This window comes from Oculina patagonica, chromosome 4 (assembly GCF_052425735.1).
Source record: "Oculina patagonica isolate OP01 chromosome 4, crgOcupat, whole genome shotgun sequence".
Taxonomy (NCBI): domain Eukaryota; kingdom Metazoa; phylum Cnidaria; class Anthozoa; order Scleractinia; family Oculinidae; genus Oculina; species Oculina patagonica.
This window is the reverse complement of record NC_135761.1, coordinates 795422-815794: the sequence shown is the minus strand read 5'-3', so window position 1 is coordinate 815794 and position 20373 is coordinate 795422. Positions and strand designations below refer to the sequence as shown.

General features: G+C 34.1%; 2 protein-coding genes across 2 annotated transcripts in view; one reads left to right on the top strand and one right to left on the bottom strand.

Annotated features, from left to right (window-relative positions):
• Nucleotides 1-600: 600 nt before the first annotated feature.
• LOC144649041 (fatty acid 2-hydroxylase-like) lies at nucleotides 601-8355 on the bottom strand. Its single transcript, XM_078508502.1, is given in 7 exon segments — nucleotides 601-3819; nucleotides 4677-4929; nucleotides 5739-5849; nucleotides 5851-5979; nucleotides 5981-6169; nucleotides 6400-6462; nucleotides 8034-8355. Coding segments are annotated over 7 exon segments (1074 nt in total). The 5' UTR covers nucleotides 8286-8355; the 3' UTR covers nucleotides 601-3742.
• A 110-nt stretch (nucleotides 8356-8465) lies between these two features.
• Nucleotides 8466-20373, top strand: part of LOC144649057 (alanine--tRNA ligase, cytoplasmic-like) — a 33679-nt gene continuing 21771 nt past the window's right edge. Inside the window, exons 1-2 of the mRNA XM_078508521.1 lie at nucleotides 8466-8716; nucleotides 9248-9436. Coding sequence (XP_078364647.1) covers nucleotides 8468-8716; nucleotides 9248-9436 — 438 coding nt within the window. The 5' untranslated portion in view covers nucleotides 8466-8467. The remainder of the gene's footprint in view (nucleotides 8717-9247; nucleotides 9437-20373) is intronic.

The following is a 20373-nucleotide window of genomic DNA, read 5'->3' as shown; positions in this document are numbered from 1 at the left end:
TTGGTGGAGTTAATAAAAATAAATACATCATTAAGTTTTGAATGCTTCATCATTGCCAGACACATTAAATCACAACACACTCCTGCACAAGATTTTAGTTCATTCAGCACAGGTTTAGCCTTCTATGTAGACATTCCTTGGGCTTGTCACGCATTTCTCCCCCAAGAAAGAGAAATGCATGACCAAGTCCAAAGAACGTCTGCATGAGCGGGAAGCTCACGCTTATGTTTTGCAATCCTTGCTCTGCCCCATTTAAGTGGAGGGGGGCAGGGGGCGGGAGCCCAGGAGAAAAGGGGCAGGAAGCGGGAGGAGAGAGGGCGGGAAGCGGGATTCTTAAGGTGGCGGGAACCGGGAGAAAACGAGTGAAATTCGTAACATTTCATTATATTTCGCATGATAGGACAAACAGGAGAGAACAGCTACGGAAAGGGGCGGGAGGCGGAAGTAAGGTACGGGAAGCGGGAGTAAAAGGTACGGGAAGCGGGAGGTAGACCCCCTGTCCCCCCCCCCCCCATTTAACTGCCTGTAGGCTGCAAGCAGCACCTCTTCAAGCCAAAAAATCAACTTGGACACAATAAAATGAATTCAATGACAGTAAAGTTAGACAAGTGCAAATTACTATTTATTGCAGAACATAAATCTGTATTACAAAGTGCATTAACAGCACAACTTGTGATACAAGCTAGAAAACAAAAACTTACAGATACTACAGTACAAGTTATGATAATCCAAAATAATTAACTGTGTTGAGGCCCTGACAGGGAAAAATGCTGAAAAACGTGTCCTGAAAACCTGGGACAGTATGGGTCAATAGCAACCTTTAGATAGCAGTTTGAGTACAAGATTGAGTACGCCTTTTGAATTGTTATGTTACCACAGCCTTTGCTTTTCCCTGTTGCTTTCCAGTAGAAAAGAAGACTATCAGTATGAGATTGGCACGAAATGTGGTAATTAAAAGCATAAACACTCCTTCTTGTACTATTATTATTCTAATGGTCACTGATCAGCAGTAACAAGTCACAAAAAGATGGTGCCTCCCTGCAGACTTTGCTCGTCAAGTCTGTTGGGTGCAGTGTTACCATCACACTAAATGATATCTACTTAGACTAGCAATACAACACTCCCCCAGTCTTGAAAATTTCCCGATACTGGTACCCAGGACATACTCTGGCAACCAACTGAACCAAGCAACCACTCCCCACCCAGGCAACAAGCACCAACCCAGACAAGGCCTCAGTCACAAATGCCCTCTGTTAGCAGCAAAATAATTATTAATGAATTAAAGCTAAGTTTTAAAACTTAAAACTGTGGCTTAAACAAATTTGCAAATTTTTAAGTTCATATGAACTTCTCAATTAACACAATTCGGAAAATTGTATTATTGTAGTGTGCTGTATGGACTAACCATGAAAAGGCTGAGCTTAATATCATTATTAATAGGCAATATGTGTCGTGCTTTACCTTGTTTTAAATTTTGAAGGGGCTAGGTCATGACATTTATCAGCTCTTTAACAAACATTCATTTGGTGAAATGGTAAAAGAACATACATTAAACCAGGAAACAAAAACAAAACAATAATATTAAAGTAAGGAAAATGAACAGTTTCAATGGGATTGAATGTTCAAGTAATTGTCTTCACGTATCATGGCCTATCCCCTTTAAATTTTAATTTTATTAAAATAAACTGAAAAATTCAAGTGTTGAATAAATGCTTTTAGGAGCAAACAAAACAAAATGCAACATACTGTAATGGTTAAAAAACACTGATTGACAGCATAGAATTGTTTCCATTTGCTCAAATTTTCTAAAAACTGTCTGTGAAACCATGGTTTAGTTGCACACAAAAGAACAACAGAAACAACTCCCTGTCAAAAAGCATTGGGCAACATCATCTTCAGTTATTGTTAAATTGTGACAAATATGTAAGCAAACAAAGCTTATAGACTTGCAATAAACCGCAGCAAATTTCTTATTTTATGGGTCCCTCCCTGAGCAAAGAGTACATTAAATAACAGAATGATATTAATTAGCTATTCTAAATGATATAAATTGTAACTGATTAAACATTTGTGTGGATCTAAGTTGTTGCTCAGAATACATTATTATTTCAATGATTCTATCCATTTAAAGTACCAAGTTTAAAACTTAACCCCAAGAAGTAAAAGTCAACAAACAACACAAGCCGGATATACTTTTAGAAGATTTACAGCCTATACACTAAAAGCAATACTAGTGGTACTAGCAATTTACTATATCTACACAGCCAAGCAATGAATAGGTAATGATTTAACTTAAAATGAAGTTATAAATTAAATTATACACAGTTTAATTTTACCTTCCAAGAAGGACTTGCCATGAAAACTACAAAAGTCAGTTATCAGTGACGAGAATAAATAGTTGAGTTGCTAATAAAGATTATTATGCTTAATAGTACTCAATATTGTAAATACATTCCTTTTACAAAATTACTGTTTTCACTCTAAAGAATTGACACAAATGCATCAGTTAAGAAAATTACTTTTGATTATTATAAAATAGTACTTTCCCATTAAAAAAAAGATTTTCTAAAGAGTATTAATGCACCCAAATTAAAATACCAGTTATAATAGATCTACCAAATATAAAAGAGCTTTAAATCGATTTCAAGTGAATAAAATGGCATGATTTTTCAAAAAAGTTGCCATGAAATTCTGCACTCAAGCAAAGCCAATTAGGACACATTGTGGAAAAGTTTTTAATACAGTTCTCCAACAAAATGAAGTTGTCTGAGAAGATGTAATCAGACACTTTCCGGAGAGAGTTCCAAACATTTTAGTTCAAAACTGACACTATGCTTTGAAACCTCATTTCAGTGTTTGATCTGAGATATTTAAAACACTCTCTTGCATTTGATATACTACTTCAATCTCTTAGTCAATTTCGAAATTTCTACATTCCAATTAACACCCCAATATTTTATTAATTTACTAATTGTCCAGATATTTCCAGACTCTTAAGCCTGAGGTGCCTCTTCAACATCAACCTTGACATCACATGCCTTAGGTCTCTTTGTATTGGACACAGAAGTTCAGAGTTATTTACTGACTACTGTGTGAAATTTAAATCAATGATCAGATGCGTCAATTAAGGCTTTAAAAGTTGTAATCATGTATACACTGTAATACAGTAAATGACTTCACAGGACTAAATCACAGTAATTATTAATAGTGAATAGTATATATATAAAACAAAGACGAGAGTGATAAGACTGACTAATGAAAGTGGAAATCAAGAAATCCTTAATATAGACACTGAAGTACAGCATACATTGTATAAATATGGTGAGTAATTGTCAGTGTGCTTTTTGTGCACATGCAATTTAAAAACCAGTGAAAAGTGCATTTTCACATGATGCCCTGGTGAAATACCTCTCCGATGTGAAATAAAATATAATTCTGCAAACACTTCCTATCATTTGGAAACACGTCCAATTTATAAATATAGTTACCATGGCAACATACTGTGAGCAGGTTAACCTGCATTTAATTTACCCATCTGCAGGCACAAAAATCACAATCCACTGGTTTCGGTTATACTCCCTACCTTGACTGTGAATCTTAATATAATCATTTCAGATTAATTTTACCTAATAAATACCTAATTACAATTTGCCTTGCAACATTATTGCAAACTTTAACTACCCTTACCCAACATTAAATTATTTTACTTCCAATTTTATTAATAATTGATTAATAATCCTAATTAAGCTGCCTTGACTTGTAATTTATCTGGGAAGGTTCCAAATGGGTAATCCCACAACTTGCTGGAAATACCAAAACCTGCAAAATAACAAGTTTTAAAAAATTATTACAAGCACATAATTATATGACAGCAGTCTGGGTCTGCTTTTTTATCTAAAAAATTAACCAAACTATGTGTAACTTGTGTGCAATGCCAGTAGAAAACCTGGAACCATTTTTTATCTTTTCAAATATTTATTAAATATTATCCAATTTGATGGGAAAATAGCACACTAAAATGCATAGTGCTGTGACTAATTTTTTCAAAAGAATGGGTCAGGAAAAGCTACTCAGTGTAGACTATACTGTAAGTGGATAGGTATAGTGCACCTGTAGGTGTAGGTAGGTATGCGTACTGACGTACCATAGGTTTCAGTGTCTTGCCTTCTACAATTTACCCATCCATTTGCCCCACCCACTTTCTTCTACTGCCCTGCCTACCGGTACTTTGATTTGTCTGTAAATTTCAACCGTTGCTTTATTGCGCATAATTCACAGCTTGCTAATTACATCAAGATCGTCGTTAAAAAAAGTGTTGAATAAACTGTCGGAAGAAGAGAAACTCAATAAAAGCTCGGTTAAACGAAGTGCTTGCCATTTCTTTAAGTTGCTGTGTTGAGATTTGGCGCTAATTTTTTTTTTTGGTGCAAAAAAAAATAACTTTAACCCAGTCTTTTTCAAGCGTAGTTAAACAAACGATCGTAAACAAGTGTCAGCAAGGAGGCGCAGCATGTAAGCCACAACAATTTCTGAAATTTCTCAACAAAAGTGGGCAACAATATGAAAATTTCTGCCGGTTCCACAGTTCAGTGATTTTCGTAGTATAGTTTTACACAAAACCACTGCATTTCATATGCTTAGCATTTTATTTAGTTTAGTTGTTAAGTAGAACCCACCTTTCTGTTGGTCTTCAAAATGGTGTGACACGTGGTATCTTTTCAGCTGGTGAAGATAGCCACCAGGTTTTGGTGAGCCGTGATGAAGGTAGTAGTGCATGAGATCATAAGTAATATAGCCCAACAGGCCACCTGCAAAGACACACCTGGCAATGGCTAGCGGCCACAGTGATGAAAACACATTGTAGAAGATTGTCGCCAAGACACCAGCAGCTACTGGAGGAAATACCAGCCTGCCGCTATCAAAAGGCACCTAACGTCAAGATAAACAACAACAAATTTAATTCATTGTACATACAATCATCATCGTTACCCCCACCACTCCCACCAGGCAACCTCGTTCCCAGGGTCTCTCCCCCCCTCCCCCTCTCTCTCTCTTGCTCTGGGGGAGGGGAGAGACCTTGGGAAAGAGGTTGTTAGAAGGAGGACAATCAATTTCATAAATTCTGAAATTTGCTTTAATTTGTTTTTCTTTACTGCACTTTTGCATGGTTTAAAAAATTTTCACCAGATCTACTCAAACAATCAAATACAAAACCAAAACAACTCACGACTTGATCATTGCATTTACATGCACTAAGTGCTGATTTATGTGGTATTTACTTCAAATTGTCATCGGTGCAGTGTCGTTTGGGTTTTTGTTGTGATTTGGCATTGTTAAGTGCTTTGGTTTGGGTTTTTTGACACTCGACTGAAAAACATTCTAACAAAATTTGCACAAGGCAAAAACTAAAAAAATTTATTTAAAGGCCGATTTACACGTACATGGTACGCTTTTGTCGCATTTGACAAGCTTACGACATGCCTACGACAGTCGTAAGCAAGTTGTAGGTTTGATTTACACGACACAATAGGTGTCGTAGGCCTGTCATAAGCATGCCGCAAGCATGTTGCATGCAACAAAAGTCGTCCTTTAAATTTAAATTTTATAGTCTAATTTTTGTATTTTTTTGATGTATCTTTTTTTTTTCATGTGTTTTGTCCGTCACTGCCCCTGGCTCATTGGTGACATGTGTCTAAATAAAGTACTTACTTTACTACTTACTTAAGTGTGTTACCCACCTTATGATGCTGGCCATGAAGAAAGAAATGGATGGTGATCCAAAATGGTGAATCAGCAGGAACATGATTGATTAGATGAAACAAGAAGCGATGCAAGCAATATTCCACTAAGTGACCACAAGAAGAGGCCAAGCAGGAAGAGTATGGTAAATACAGAGAAAACCTTGGGCTTTGAATTCAGAAAATCTGGATCAATAGATCCAATTCCATTCCTTGCTGTGAGATCCTGGATAGGCCACACAGCACACGTACAGCATTGTTGGTATCCAGAGTATCGGCACAACATACCATGGTGTTATTGAAAAGAACTCCACAAAGCTAGACTCAAAGAGTCTCAAGGGGCGATCAACTGGTGAATGAACCCAGTTTAGGTAGTCTGAGCCAAGTTTTCCCACTTGCGGCAAGATTGCTTTGTTCCAATCAATAAGATCCTAAAAAGTTACAAAAGTGAACAACGACAACACAGTTAACAACACTGAATGGTTTAACACCTGAGCATCATTATCTTCATATTAATGTAAACACAAGTAATTTTTCAGGTTAGAAAAAGACTGTTTTTTTTTTTTATTTAACCAGACTTCAGTTGTTCAAGGAGTGGATAATGCTAAAATATACTCCAATTCAATGTAATTTCAATAATAAGCGTTTTCAAACTTTGTACCTCTCTCCATCCATCCATGGGCAGGTTTTCTCTTGTGGTTGAGTCAAATTCTTCATCATTTTCCTGTTAATTATAACAACAAATTTTCAAGGAGCCAAATATATATTTATTGGGTAGACATTTTTTTCCCTTGTGATATTTCTTTCATAATGTCACAAGGCTAAACAGCCTGTTTCTTGTCTAATCGTCAGCTTACATCACACAAAAAAATCTATTGAATTTCTTGACTGAACACTTCAATTGTCCCAAGGTATTGTAAAGCCATATGTTATATTAATTTAAACTTCTGCTGCATATCCTTCCGGTGTATATTTAAAAGCCTAGTTACTAAATTGTGTATTTTGACTAACGACCAGCTTACATCACAAACTTGACGCATTTGTGACAGAACTTTTCCAATTATGCTTGGCAACATAAAGCCAAGTAACATTATGATATTAATTTATTATTATTTTTTTATACTAAACTTACAATAGATCAGACAAGCACTTTCTACAAAGCCTTGAATACTTCTGACTTTTTAAATTTAAGAATCTGTAAAATGCTCAATTATGTGCAAAATAAGAGTAAAAAAGCCTACTATAGAATGATTATGATTATTGTATGGTAAAATAAACTTTTTTGTCTTAACTTTGGCATGGAAACTCATTAATTAAACATGTTTGCATATCTTAAACCTACTTCTATAAGAGAGGGTGTGGTGAACAAAAGTTAAAGGCTGGTTAACCATGTTCAATCATGAAAAATGTTCCGAGAACGAAGTAAAAAAAAAAATTAATAATTTGTCAGTGATACATAAATTTTGAAAGTTTGGCTGAAAAATTGAAACAGCTGTGTCGAAACACTTGCCTAGCTCACTAGTACTTCCAAAATATTCATTTGTTCAAGGTCCACTAAATACTTTTATTTCAAACATATTACATAACACATTTTGTTATTGAGATAACTGTAATAAGATATCTTATTTTGGTGATTAGTTTCATCAGGTGATGAGCATTTATAGTGATCTTTTTCAAGTTGATATTTTGATATTTTTAAAATACATGTTTTAACGCACGGAAATAAAAAGCCTGAGGGATGACAAAATATGTTAATGAGTGGTCAAACGTCTTTGATAGGCATTCTGGTGAAATATCCATGATAACAGAACCGCCTTCTAAAACACGAGAAATACATAATTTCCAGCAGGGGGAGAGTAAAGGCAAGAAAACGAAGTGCGTTTAGCAGTAGAGTGAAAGCTTCTAGCCCTTTCTGTTTATCATTTTGTCGCCCAAAGGTTGAATTTGAAATTAAATTAAAAACTAACGGAGAATGCAATTTATGTACGTAATGGTACAGTGAGCAAGGAAGTCATGTGTTACGAGCGGCAGGCATCCAGCTCAAGTTATTAAATTGAATAATTCGATTTGAAGTAAACACTCCCCTGAATTTTACCACACACATACACATTTAAAAAAATAAAAACAGAAAATTATCGAGTTACTGTGACGTGTTATAATGTATCACATTGTAAAGAGCCTAACAAATTTGGAGCGATCGATCACACACCTCGGGTGAAAATGGGCTTGAAAAAATATAAACAATCCGCATAACGATAAACCTAAACGCTGTCAAAATTAGGCATCTTTTCTTACTTCTCCTTTTAAACGTCCTATCAGGTATTTTCCAAGCCATCCATACGCAAACGTAGTGTGTTTGTGAAGATCATCTTGAGTCATCAATGTTGTAACATCGCGACCCGCGTAGGCCAACAAAATATCTTTCCCGCCGGGATGACGCTCGACAAATTCACTAACATCGTACACTTTTGCACGGTGTATCACCCAAGCATCTTTCTCCGTGTTGTGCTTTTCCACCTCCTCCACGGAAAACAGAGGAAGTTTCATTTTAGCAACCCTCGCACAACGCGTTTGACCGAATAATCGCGAAGGACGTGTTCAAATAACAAAGTCCATAACAAACTTGTTTGCAGGCTTCCCAGGGACCAATCTATCCGTGAAGACTGGGGAGAGTTGTCTCAGCTGTCAGCGGTTAATCCCATGGATTGCATGATTTCCATAGAATTTTCATGATTTTCGGCCGGTGCTTTCGAGCAAATCGATTCTTTTCAACTTTAAATTCGATCGCTTTTCGCAGCCTCTCAAAGAGAACGTACTGTTCTTCCACCAGGATGGATCCTAACTTGTCAGCGAAGGATTTGCGGCAAATGTACGTGGATTTCTTTGTAAAGAAACACGAGCACACCTTTGTCCCCTCCTCGTCTACAATTCCACATGACGACCCGACCTTGCTGTTTGCAAATGCTGGAATGAATCAGGTAATCACGAATATTTCCGCATTTTTTACTGGTTGACATGAGTTTAAAAATTTTCGCCTTTACGCTTTTTAATGTCATGTTGGTATTAAGTAGAACATAATTATTTTCAACGACTTTATTATCTTTTTTATTCTAAGTTTTAAAGAGCACGTGAATGTGGCCCGTTTGTATGCCTTTCTCGTGTAACTTATTTCTCTTAGACTTTAAACAGCCTCTTAACTTCCCTGTCTGTCTAAAATATTACGTTGAGAGAAATCTGGGGCAGTACAAAACGACTTAGCGTGGTTAGGGACAGGTAATAGGACAAAAAGACTGACACACCTGGGAGGGCGGGGGTGGTTTCAGGGGGTCTGGTGTTTTTGGAAGGGTGTGTACCAACCTTAATCCTAAGTTATATCAGTTTTAGTATCTCCAATCCGCATTGCACCTCAGTTTAGAATCTGTGTCCTCTTTCACTTCTGAAGCAAAACTGGATTTGATTTGTTCTAGATACAAGTTCATAATCATATTGTGTCATATTTTTGCATCTAGTACAAGCCAATCTTTTTGGGAACTGTGGATCCAAACAGCGATCTGTCCAAACTCAAGCGTGCAGTGAACAGCCAAAAATGTATCCGTGCAGGTGGTAAACACAATGACTTGGATGATGTAGGAAAGGATGTCTACCATCATACATTCTTTGAAATGTTGGGAAATTGGTCTTTTGGAGATTACTTTAAGGTCAGTATATTACATCAGTTCACCTTCCAGAACAAGGGTATTAAGGATCTTGTGCTGGTTTTGGTTTTTGACCAGTTACCTATGCCACAGCTCTGGCTTACAATGTCCTCCACTGAACCTTCTATTTCCTTAAGACTTGCAAACTGAAGTTCACAAACCAAAACAGTAGTAATGTACTACACTCTGAGGCAAATTTGCCTTAGAGATGTAGTACATCACTACTTCCAGTGCTGGATACAAAATATGGGACAAAAATGGATTCAAATATTGGAATCAAATATTAGAATCAAAAACTGAAATTCAAACCCTAGAAAACCAAGCCTGAAAACTTCTTATACTCTTTTTCAAAATTTTGGATACAGTGCGTTTAAACAAGCCTTGATATCATAACTGAAATATCAATCTGGAAAACCAAGCGAAGCCGAGTTTTATGATGTTTTTGAAATTTATTTCAAAATCTCTTATACTCTTTTTCAAAATTTTATATACAGTGCTTTTAAACTGAACGTCTTATATTATATTTTCAATATAATATTTTTGTATTTTTATCAGATTTTTGAACATGTTTTTATGTAGGATCATATTTGATATAATACCGAGATCAGTACAAATGTTAGCTAATCTATCTGATTGTTCCTTTTCACTTAATTGTAAGAAATGTATATTGTCTTTAATGCAATGTTTTTCTATAATATTCATCATATCAACAAATTTTTTTTTGATGTAATTTGATGTCATTATAATATTTATTATACATTATTTTTTATATCATTTATAAAGTGCATTTAATCTGATTTTTTGTTGTAAATGATGCTGTTATTAATATGCTTTTGTGTTAAAAGATGTCTCCATTTACCTGCTAGTTTATAGTTATAATTATTACAAATGACACAAAACCATTCCTTTTTAGAAGCATATACTCTTTTCGATCTTCTTTTCGCATCCATTTTGTCCTTTTCAGTAAAATATCTCCGGACTTCAACCATTTATATATATATATATACTTTAGAAATTTTTATATGGTTTTATGCGTTTTTTACTAAAAGTTATATCAGTAATATTCATACTAATTTAAAATATAATTTAAAATCATTAAGGAAAAAACGCATAAAACCATATAAAAATAAAATCTCTTTGTAATATATATATATGAATGATAAAAGATTTATAATCGGTTTAACCTCGGATAAAAATGATAGATCGAATGATATTAAAATAATTGCTAAAATCTTAGAAGATGAATTTAATTTCAAGCACATGGTATTTAATCAGCCAAAGAGTGTAGTTGTTATGGATGGTGGTGCTAACCCATGGGCTGATTATATTGAAGCATATTTTGATAATTATAAAGATACTAATTACGTAATATCAAATTTGTTTAATTTAGATATTGTCGAAATGCTTTTTGATAACGGCTGTAGTATTATAAATATTGATACCTTTTTTTATAATGAAGATCAATTGGATGAAAAATTAGTTGTTGATAAATTCAATGTTTTTTTAAAATGAATGTATGTCCTAAAATATTTTTTGTAATCAAATACTGATTTATAAAAATATTATACTTAATATTTTTATTTGCATGTGTAATACTTGATAATTGATTTTAAGGCACTCTTAACATATACTCCATAAATAAAATTAAAAATTGTTTATATATCTTTCAAATCCTTGATTGGAATCCAACTGTTGAAGTCATCACTGTATCCTTTCCACTTAACTAAAGCTTGTTTCTTCTTATAATCTCTACGGATCACTTTATCAATTCTGAATACATCCTGTTTTGCTTTTAATAATTCAGGTTCATAAAAGCTACCTTGTATTTCCTCATCTCTGAGGTCTTTCAATTTGTATGTAATGGGATTAGTATGTTGGATCTTAGTAATTACGAACATTTCTTCACTCCAATTCGGTGTATAACCCTTATCGAAAACAATTTGTTTATACTTAGATATTCGGACCTTGTCACCAACCTTAAATTTTGGTTTAGCTGATAATGGCTCCATATCACCGTATAGGTTAAAGTAAACAGTTCCTTCATTCTTTTTCTTTGAAGCTTCTATGGGTGTCATTTTGATAGAGCTGTGTTTTGTATTATTATATTCTTTTACTATTTTTGGTAGCATTTCAAGATACTGTGTATTACCTTGAATAGTAAACTGTTTGTACATTTTATTTTTCAAAGTTCTATTAAATCTCTCAATAACAACAGCTTTACCTTCATTAAAAGTGGAATACATGTTTATATCATTTTGCTTTAGCCATTCCTTGAATGTTTTGTTATAAAATTCAGATCCCTTATCGACCCAGAGATATTCAGGTTTACGCTTGTCATTAATGACAATATTGTTGAAAGCGTTAGTTATTGATGCACCTTTCTTATCTTTCAATTGTATAGCCCAAGCGAATTTACTGAATACGTCAATTATAGTCAATAGATATTTATAACCTTTATTCCATTTTGAAAGTTTATCCATAAAAACTAAATCAGCAGACCATATGTCGTCAATTCCATTTGATATTACTCTTCTAGTTTTAAATTTTCGTCTGATTGGTTTATGTAACTCATCGGCTAATTGTTGAGACCAATCATTTTTACTCAACGCCGTTTTCCGTTTTTTGGCTTCTTTTTTTTTATACCCAATCCGATTTTTCTTTTACTAGCGATTAAAGCTTGTACCCCTGTTGTTCCCCACGGACGGTCTTTAAATGGTATTTTTGATATTCTCTTAAGCATAAGATCATCTGCCTTATGTTTATCAGCTAGTGATTTTGAATTACTGTAGTCAATATCATGCTGTTGACATATGCTATCAAGATTGTTTATTGGATTTTTATATTTAGGATCGTTAGAAGCTAATCTTTCTTCTAATTTAGTACCAGGTCCACAATAATTGTACTTTTTTCCTGTAGGTGTTCTCATATGTAATTCTCCAAGTTTTGATAAGTGTTTTTGAATATCAATGCCAGAACCTCTCATGTCATATTCAATAGTAGAAGGGGGCTTACGCTTTGAAATAGCACCTCCTTTAATAAATTTACTCTTATTCTTCCTGCATATTTGACAAACTGATTTTTCCATAAGCCGACCATTTTTAGCTATTACCTTTTTAGAGTTTAATGATTTGGTTTGTTTTTTACATGATAGACAATACGATTGGCACATTATATATATATTGATTAGATATTTAATCGCAATAATGATTTATCCATTTTCCATTTTTATACTCACTGAAATTGCATTTTGGGTCGAGATTTTCATTTTTATATGCTCCAGCGGGCTTCCAAAAATTAGATGTCTGAATCCCGCTTTTTTTATTAAATATACCTTTAGCAAAGTCACCGCGCCAATATTTTTTAAATAGATCTTTATCAGCTCCCGTAACTGCCATGATAGCTGATGCCATGTCTTGAGCCTGTTGAAACCCTGGAATTTTATCACCAATCTTTTTGTTAATGTTTTGTCCAACTCCTCGTCCTTTTTTCTCACTGACAAATTTGGTTTTAATGATTTTGCATTCTAAGCAAACGCAACGCAACATAAGTCTTCCGTTCTTTGATCTTACATATTGTTCAGAATTAGGTACGCAATTTGTTATTTTTCTTTGTTTCACACAATACGATTTCATATATAATATGATTACATATTTTTGAAATAATTGCTTATAAAACGTTCATTGTACATTGTGTCAGTCATTGATAATAGCATTAATATATCATGATACTCTCTATCATAAACCAATGCTTGATGCAAGAAATAAATACAATAATAGCCACAAAGTACTGATTTGATATTCTGATATTGTGTGTTATTATACAAAACTTGTTTTATCCCATCTTTCTCAGCTCTCATTTTAAATTCATTTGGGTATGGCATTCCAAAGCTATCAAAGTACCACAATATGTCTTTTTTAACACTAGGAACACATGCAACCCAGTGGCTACCAACACCTTCATAGCTGTCTAAATTAATGATACATGGGCTATGTTTTTTAGGCATGTGTTCATCTCTGCTGTATATCCCTGTGATATTAATATTTAAATACTTACACCATCTCATTAGATCATTGTTACTTAGAGCTTTTTTGATAAATGTTGGCTTTCTTACTTTCTTTTTGGTTTTAAGATCTTTTTTTTTTTTTGGAAGCACCAATCCGCCTTTAAGAAATTTATCATATTCAGCCCACGAACCAATAATTGGAGGGCTCCTATAAGATAATGCATCTCTTTTAGTCGGTAGTTTAATTTTACCACCGTTTTTTAATCTGTGTTTCCTAATGATTTGTGGTGAATAATAAGGGTATTCTATTTGCATTCCTGTCCCTCCTTGAGGGGGAGTGACTTGAATTCCTTTTCCAATCACCTTTCGCATTTTACTTATTTGTGTTTTAGATAAAATCAATGTAATGCCTTTACCCTCACTTTTTACTTTATTATGCCGTGTTATTTGTCTTTTTGTAAGGTATAACTCAGTATTACCCTTCTTTTTGATCTGATGCTTATCAATCAATAAACTCACTTCACTTGAATTTTTGATTGCTCTGGCTAGCTTTTTCATTTGGCCTTCTGAAAGAGGAATATATGTTGAAATATATTTTGTGCTCATAGTCTTGCTCTATATATAATAGTGTTAGATTAAATATTACATAAAAATAAGTTCATTTCCAATTTTGTCAATTACAATTTTTTCTTCATAAAGAACTACAGCGTATATCATATAATCGTCAGTAGCTTGTACATTCAATCTGTAATGAAACAATAACTGTTTTGGATCATCAGTAACCGATTCCTTATGATTTCGTAAATTAAAATATATTATCGGAAATAATTCAGAGTAATTCTGTAAATTTAACTGCACCCCTGTATTATAGTCGTTGGTTCTGAATGCATATTCTTGAATGTCATTATATAATCTTGGTTTAAAATCACAATCATACTCTAGTTCTGGAGTAAAATATGAATTCCCAAGTTGCAATCGACAGGTAGATAGTGTACATGCATTATCACCCGCATTTATTTTAAAAGTATCAAAAATAAAGGGATTTTCTAATTCATTATTTGACTTGTTTCTTTGCAGATATACAAAAACATGTTTTGCATTTTTAATAGCTGGTGTAATTTGATATATTCCAGAAATAGCAGTTGTTGGTGATGAATGTTTAATAAATTCTCTTAAATATGTCCATTTTGTTGCTGTTAAAAAACTACTATTCACTAATTTTTGTCCTGCTGATGTAAAGTTCAAACGTGGTAACCATAACTGAAAATCTAGAACCACATATCGTGTTTCAGCACCCCCAACTCTGTAAATAAATTCTCTATCATCATTTAGTGTTATGTTTAGTTCGATTTGCATAGGTGGTATCATTTTATCTCGTAGTTCTTGAAAAATGGAAAACCTATTCAACGGAATACACGCATATACGTCTTTTGATTGTGCGCACAATTCACCTCTTTTAATTGCTCCTACTTTTGGGGCTGTTGTCAAATTGCCCACTAATGCAGCTCTATCGTCAAGATACCAATTAAAATTGGTAGCTACTGTACGACTATAGTCATCAGAAAATTCAAGCAATCCTTTTATGAAACAGATTTTATGCAGGTCATTACCATCGTAAGGTTTTTTACCTCCTGAAGTTATCATAATGTGATTTATAATACTGGAACTATCATTTATCGTTGACGTTAGCACAGGTGTTTCTAGAGCATTGGCATCGATAGCTGTACCATCAGCCTTTTTTTGAAGTTTGTATTTGACGATAAAGTATCCGTTATACCAATCGAACCAAGAAGAACGATCAGTCATATTGAATATATACCCTGTTTTTTCCTGATATAAGCCATTTGCCGTGCTTTAATGATGCCTACCAAAAAGGCGAAATGTCAATCTCACAAAGAAGAGGCGTGATCTCGCTTATACCAAAGAAAAACAAAGATAATCTTCTTCTGAAAAACTGGCGACCGATTTCCTTGTTAAATACAGATTACAAAATTGCAACCAAATGCATTGCAAATCGACTAGAGAAAGTTCTTCCGACTTTAATAAATAGCGATCAAACTGGATACGTTAAAAATCGCTTTATTGGAGAGAATATCCGCTTAATCTCCGATGTTATCGATGTGTACGAGAAACGAAATTTGCCCGGCATGCTTTTATTTATAGATTTCGAAAAAGCTTTCGATTCCCTCGAATGGAAGTTTTTATTCGAGGCTATTGACGCTATGTACTTTGGGCCAATGTTCCAGAACTGGATTCATGTCTTTTATTCTAACATCTCCAGCTGCGTACTTAATAATGGTTTTGCTTCAAATTTCTTTTCTCTTCATAGAGGAGTCAGGCAAGGGTGTCCCTTATCAGGGCTGCTATTTGTCTTGGCTGTTGAAACGCTGGCCCAATCCATCAGGCAGAATAATAACATATGTGGCCTGAAACTCAATGACACTGAAATAAAACTAAGTCTGTATGCTGATGACATCACTGCCTTCATACTTAACGACTCTTCTGCGGACCACTTATTTAACCTCCTAAGTGAATTTGGAGAGTGTTCAGGTCTTAAGATGAACATTTCTAAAACAGAAGGAATGTGGCTTGGCAGCCTTAAACAAAACAAGGGCAAGCGATCCCCCTTTAATATCTCGTGGCCAGAGAAATACGTAATTGCTCTCGGTGTTGCTTTCGCCTACGACCCGGCTGTTAGCTGCAGAATCAATTTCGAAGAAAAAATTGTATCACTGAAAAAGACTTTAAACAGGTGGTCAGCGAGAAATCTAACTCTTATAGGAAGGATATGCATTGTCAAGACTCTCGCCATCTCTAAACTAGTCTACAACACGTCTGTTCTCTCAGTCTCATCCAACATATGTAAACAAGTCAACGATATTTGCTTCAGGTTCGTATGGAAAATGAAGCCGGATAAAATTAAACGGCACACTCTTATTGGTCCTCTTGAAAAAGGTGGTCTTAACATGGTTGACTTTGTTATGATGGACAAATCTCTTAAGGCTGCGTGGGCAAAGCGATTATGTGAAGCTGGAGATAGTAAATGGTGCGCTGCCTTTTCCTTGGCCACAACCCACCTTGGTGGCACTTTCCTTTTTGAATGTAACTTTGATATAAATGACTTAAATCTGCCTTCAGAATTACCCTCCTTCTACAAAGAAATACTCTCTGCTTGGCAGGAGATACACTCTACAGACCCCTCATCTGCTGATGAATACCGGAATGAAATCATTTGGAACAACCGATTTATTCGAATAGATGGAAAACCGATCTTTTTTCTGACATGGTATCAAAAGGGTGTGGTTAAAATACGCGACCTTCTGGAAGATGGTAGGTTCTTCTCCAGAGCCGAATTTCAAAAGAAATATGGTCTAAAAGTGAATTTCTTAAAATATTTCGGCCTCCTCTCTGCAATCCCTAGTGGTTGGAAAAACTCCCTTTTAAATACCCAGCAAATACCCTCCAATAAGACTGTCAGAGATGACCTAACACCCTTTAATGTCACTGCCAAAATCGCTCGCGAACATTTTGTTTTGAAAGTTCTTAAACCCCCAAATATAGAACTAGAACTAGTCGGAAAAAACTTATCCCCGAAAGCTATCTACCAATTGCCTTTTAGAGTCACGGTAGAAAACAAACTTAGATGTTTCCAATATAAAATCATTCATGGCATCCTTCCCACAAACAAACGTCTTTTTAAAATGGGACTGAAAACGTCACCTCGCTGCGAGCGCTGCAATTTTCCCGACGAAACTTTAGCTCATCTTTTGTATGAATGCCCCATTACGCAAAATTTTTGGCGTGAAATTGTTATTTGGTGGAACGAGAAACGATCGGAGAATGTTTCTTTAAACGTGACAGATATTCTGTACGGCTATAAACCAGACTGTACTAAGTTCTACGCCTTTAACCATGTTCTAATCATCGGAAAATATCACATCTTTCAAGCTTGGTTGGATAATAGCCCCCCAAGCTTTAACTTTTTTTATCTCGTTCTCAAAGACAAAATCCTTTGTGAAGGCAGAATCGCTTTTAAAAACAACACCTTGTCGAAATTTAGATCCAAATGGGCAACATTAAGCGCTCTTCCGCCTCAAAATGTTTCCACTTAGAATGTGCCACCCGCCCTTTTTTTTCCTACTTTCTTCCTTTTTTTTTCCTTTTGTTTCCACTAAAAATTGTATTTAAAACATTATGTTGTAAACCAACTTTGTACTTGTACTTATATGTAGTGAAACTGTGTAAATTTTTCTTTGTATTATCAATATTGTATTTTTTTTTCTTTTCGTCTTCTTCTTCAATAAAAAAAAAAAAAAAAAAAAAAAAAAAATAAGCCATTTGCCGGCTGAATAATGGGTGTTTGCAGATTGAATCTGAGATAATCAACTTTTTCAACATTTTCTATGCTTCTGAAACTCATTTATATTATTAGATTAGATAATTTACTTCAATTGTGCTAATCGTTTCAAAATAAGATCCCCAGCTTTTTCACTTCTATTTAACACGGTTTTTAAACTTTTCTTTTGTGCCTTGATTATTGGTGATTTATTGATATCTTTTATCATTTTTTTAGAATATTGTCCGATATTTGATAAATCATTAGTTATTAAACCTGATCCTTTATGGCGATATTGATATAAACCTTTTTTAGGGTTATAAAATTTTGACCATTCGTATACTCGATTCATTTTATATTATTAGTTTAGATTAATTCACCTCTTTGATAACGATATGAAACGCCGTATCGATTTCATTTAAATCAATGGGACGATTATACGAATCGGTTATATATAGTCTGATTGAATCAATACTATTTTTATTAATTGGTGAAAATTTTAGTCGTCTTGGTTGAAGAGTGAAAGGGAATGATCTTCGAATGCCTTGTGCAATGATACTAAAACAAAATAATACATCTCTGGATTCATCTGTCAAGGATCTGTTAGTCAAATCGCAATGAATACATATCATATCAACGCTCCTTGTTAAATCAGGTATTTTGTCACTTATATTACTCCCTGAAGTTAAAATTTTCTTTTCAAAACCCAGAATCAAATTAAAGTCTGATACAGATAGATCTAATTCATAATTTGGCTTTATGGTTATTATTGTTCTAAATAATGATAAATCAAACGTAACTGAAAATGGATAATTATCACCATCTTTACCAGTTGTATTTTTTAAAAAAGTATCAATGTCTGTATATGAATACATTCCATTAGGAAATTCAATATTTTTAAAACTTGTATCACTACCAACGGTTTTTCGATATCTTATTTTAGTATTAGTGAATGAGGATGCGATATTGTACCAACTATATGTCATCGTTATAATCTCATCCAGTGCCATTTCATAATTTTTATTTTGATCCAAGAAAAGTGGCTGTTCAAGATAAATAGTGAAATCATGTGCTTTCTGATTATAATTATTGGCTTGTCTTTTCGCCCTGAATGAACTAAGTATTAAATGCTTCTCCATTATATATATTTAAATTAGATAAAATAGTTGTTATAAATTTTTTCATATAGACGCTTTGTAATTCTTTTCACTCTTAACAGTTCATCCAATATTGTAATACCTTGGTTTTTTAATTCATAACTCGTATTCCCAGCGTCAATGCTTCCGCAAATTACATCCAGTTTTTCAATAAGTTTTTCAGGGTCTCTGTAATAAATAGCCTTATAATTATGCGCTAGACCACCACCTTCCCATTCATCGTCTTCTCTATCAGAATCAGGCGCTGTCTCCCTCCTAATACCCTCTATCTTATCAAATAATGCTTTTTCTATAGCTGGTTTTTTCTTATATTTAGTTTTACGGGGGGTCTTTTTTAATTTTTTTGATTTTTCCTGTAAATCCGAAGCTGAGAAAGGAACCCGTTTGTACTCCATACGTTGTATTTTTTGCTTTGTTAATAACAACTGGTTTTCAATATTGTTAATTTGTTTTGTAAAATCTTCATCTATTTCCAACAGGTCATTATATGATTTTCCTTTGTATTTACCAGATTTGATCATATTTTTACCACTTTTTTTTAGTTTGCCTAATAAAGCACTTACCTGACGCCTTTTTTCGGCGAGAGATTCTCTTTGACGATCTAACTTCTTTTGATCAGCACTTGTATCCCATTTTTTTCTCTTTCGTTCTATTGAGGGTGGTAAATCAAAATCAGGCATTTCATCTTCATCTTCTGTTTGAGCTTCATCAATGGGTGGCGGTGGATCAAAATCAGGCATTTCATATTCATCTTCATCTTCTGTTTGAGTTTCATTAATTGGTGGCGGGGGTAGATAATTTGGCATTTCATCTTCATCCTCATCTTCATCAATTGGAAATTCTGGAAGAGGGTCAAGCTCTTTTAACCCTTTATTATTCAACTTTTTAGTTGCTTCAATTTGTGTATCGAGACGAGATGTTACTGGTTTAAACATTTTTGCAAATTTGATTTGTCCTAATTCATCTGCCAATTTTGAAGACATTATTTGATTATTAATATTCTTGATTTGATTTTCAACTTCTTCTTTTTGATTAGCAATTTTTTGCCAAGCTAATAGACTCATTTATATATATTAGTGTAGATTATTATCAATCTTTCATCAGTCTTCCAGAAGTCTTTCATCAGTCTTTCATCAGTCTTCCAGAAGTCTTTCATCGGTCTTTCATCAGTCTTTCATCAGTCTTTCATCAGTCTTCCAGAAGTCTTTCATATTATATAACTGATATATATAATATGAAAATACCAAATTATGACACTGAAGACGATATAGTCTCGAACTTTAAACAAGTATACGATTTCATGCCAAATCAATGTTTTCGTATGCTACTTTGCGCTCCGAGTAATATGGGAAAGACTAATACTTTAATGCATATGATTTACAATTTATTATATTTCGATAAAATATATTTATATGCAAAAAATTTAGACCAGTCTAAATACCAG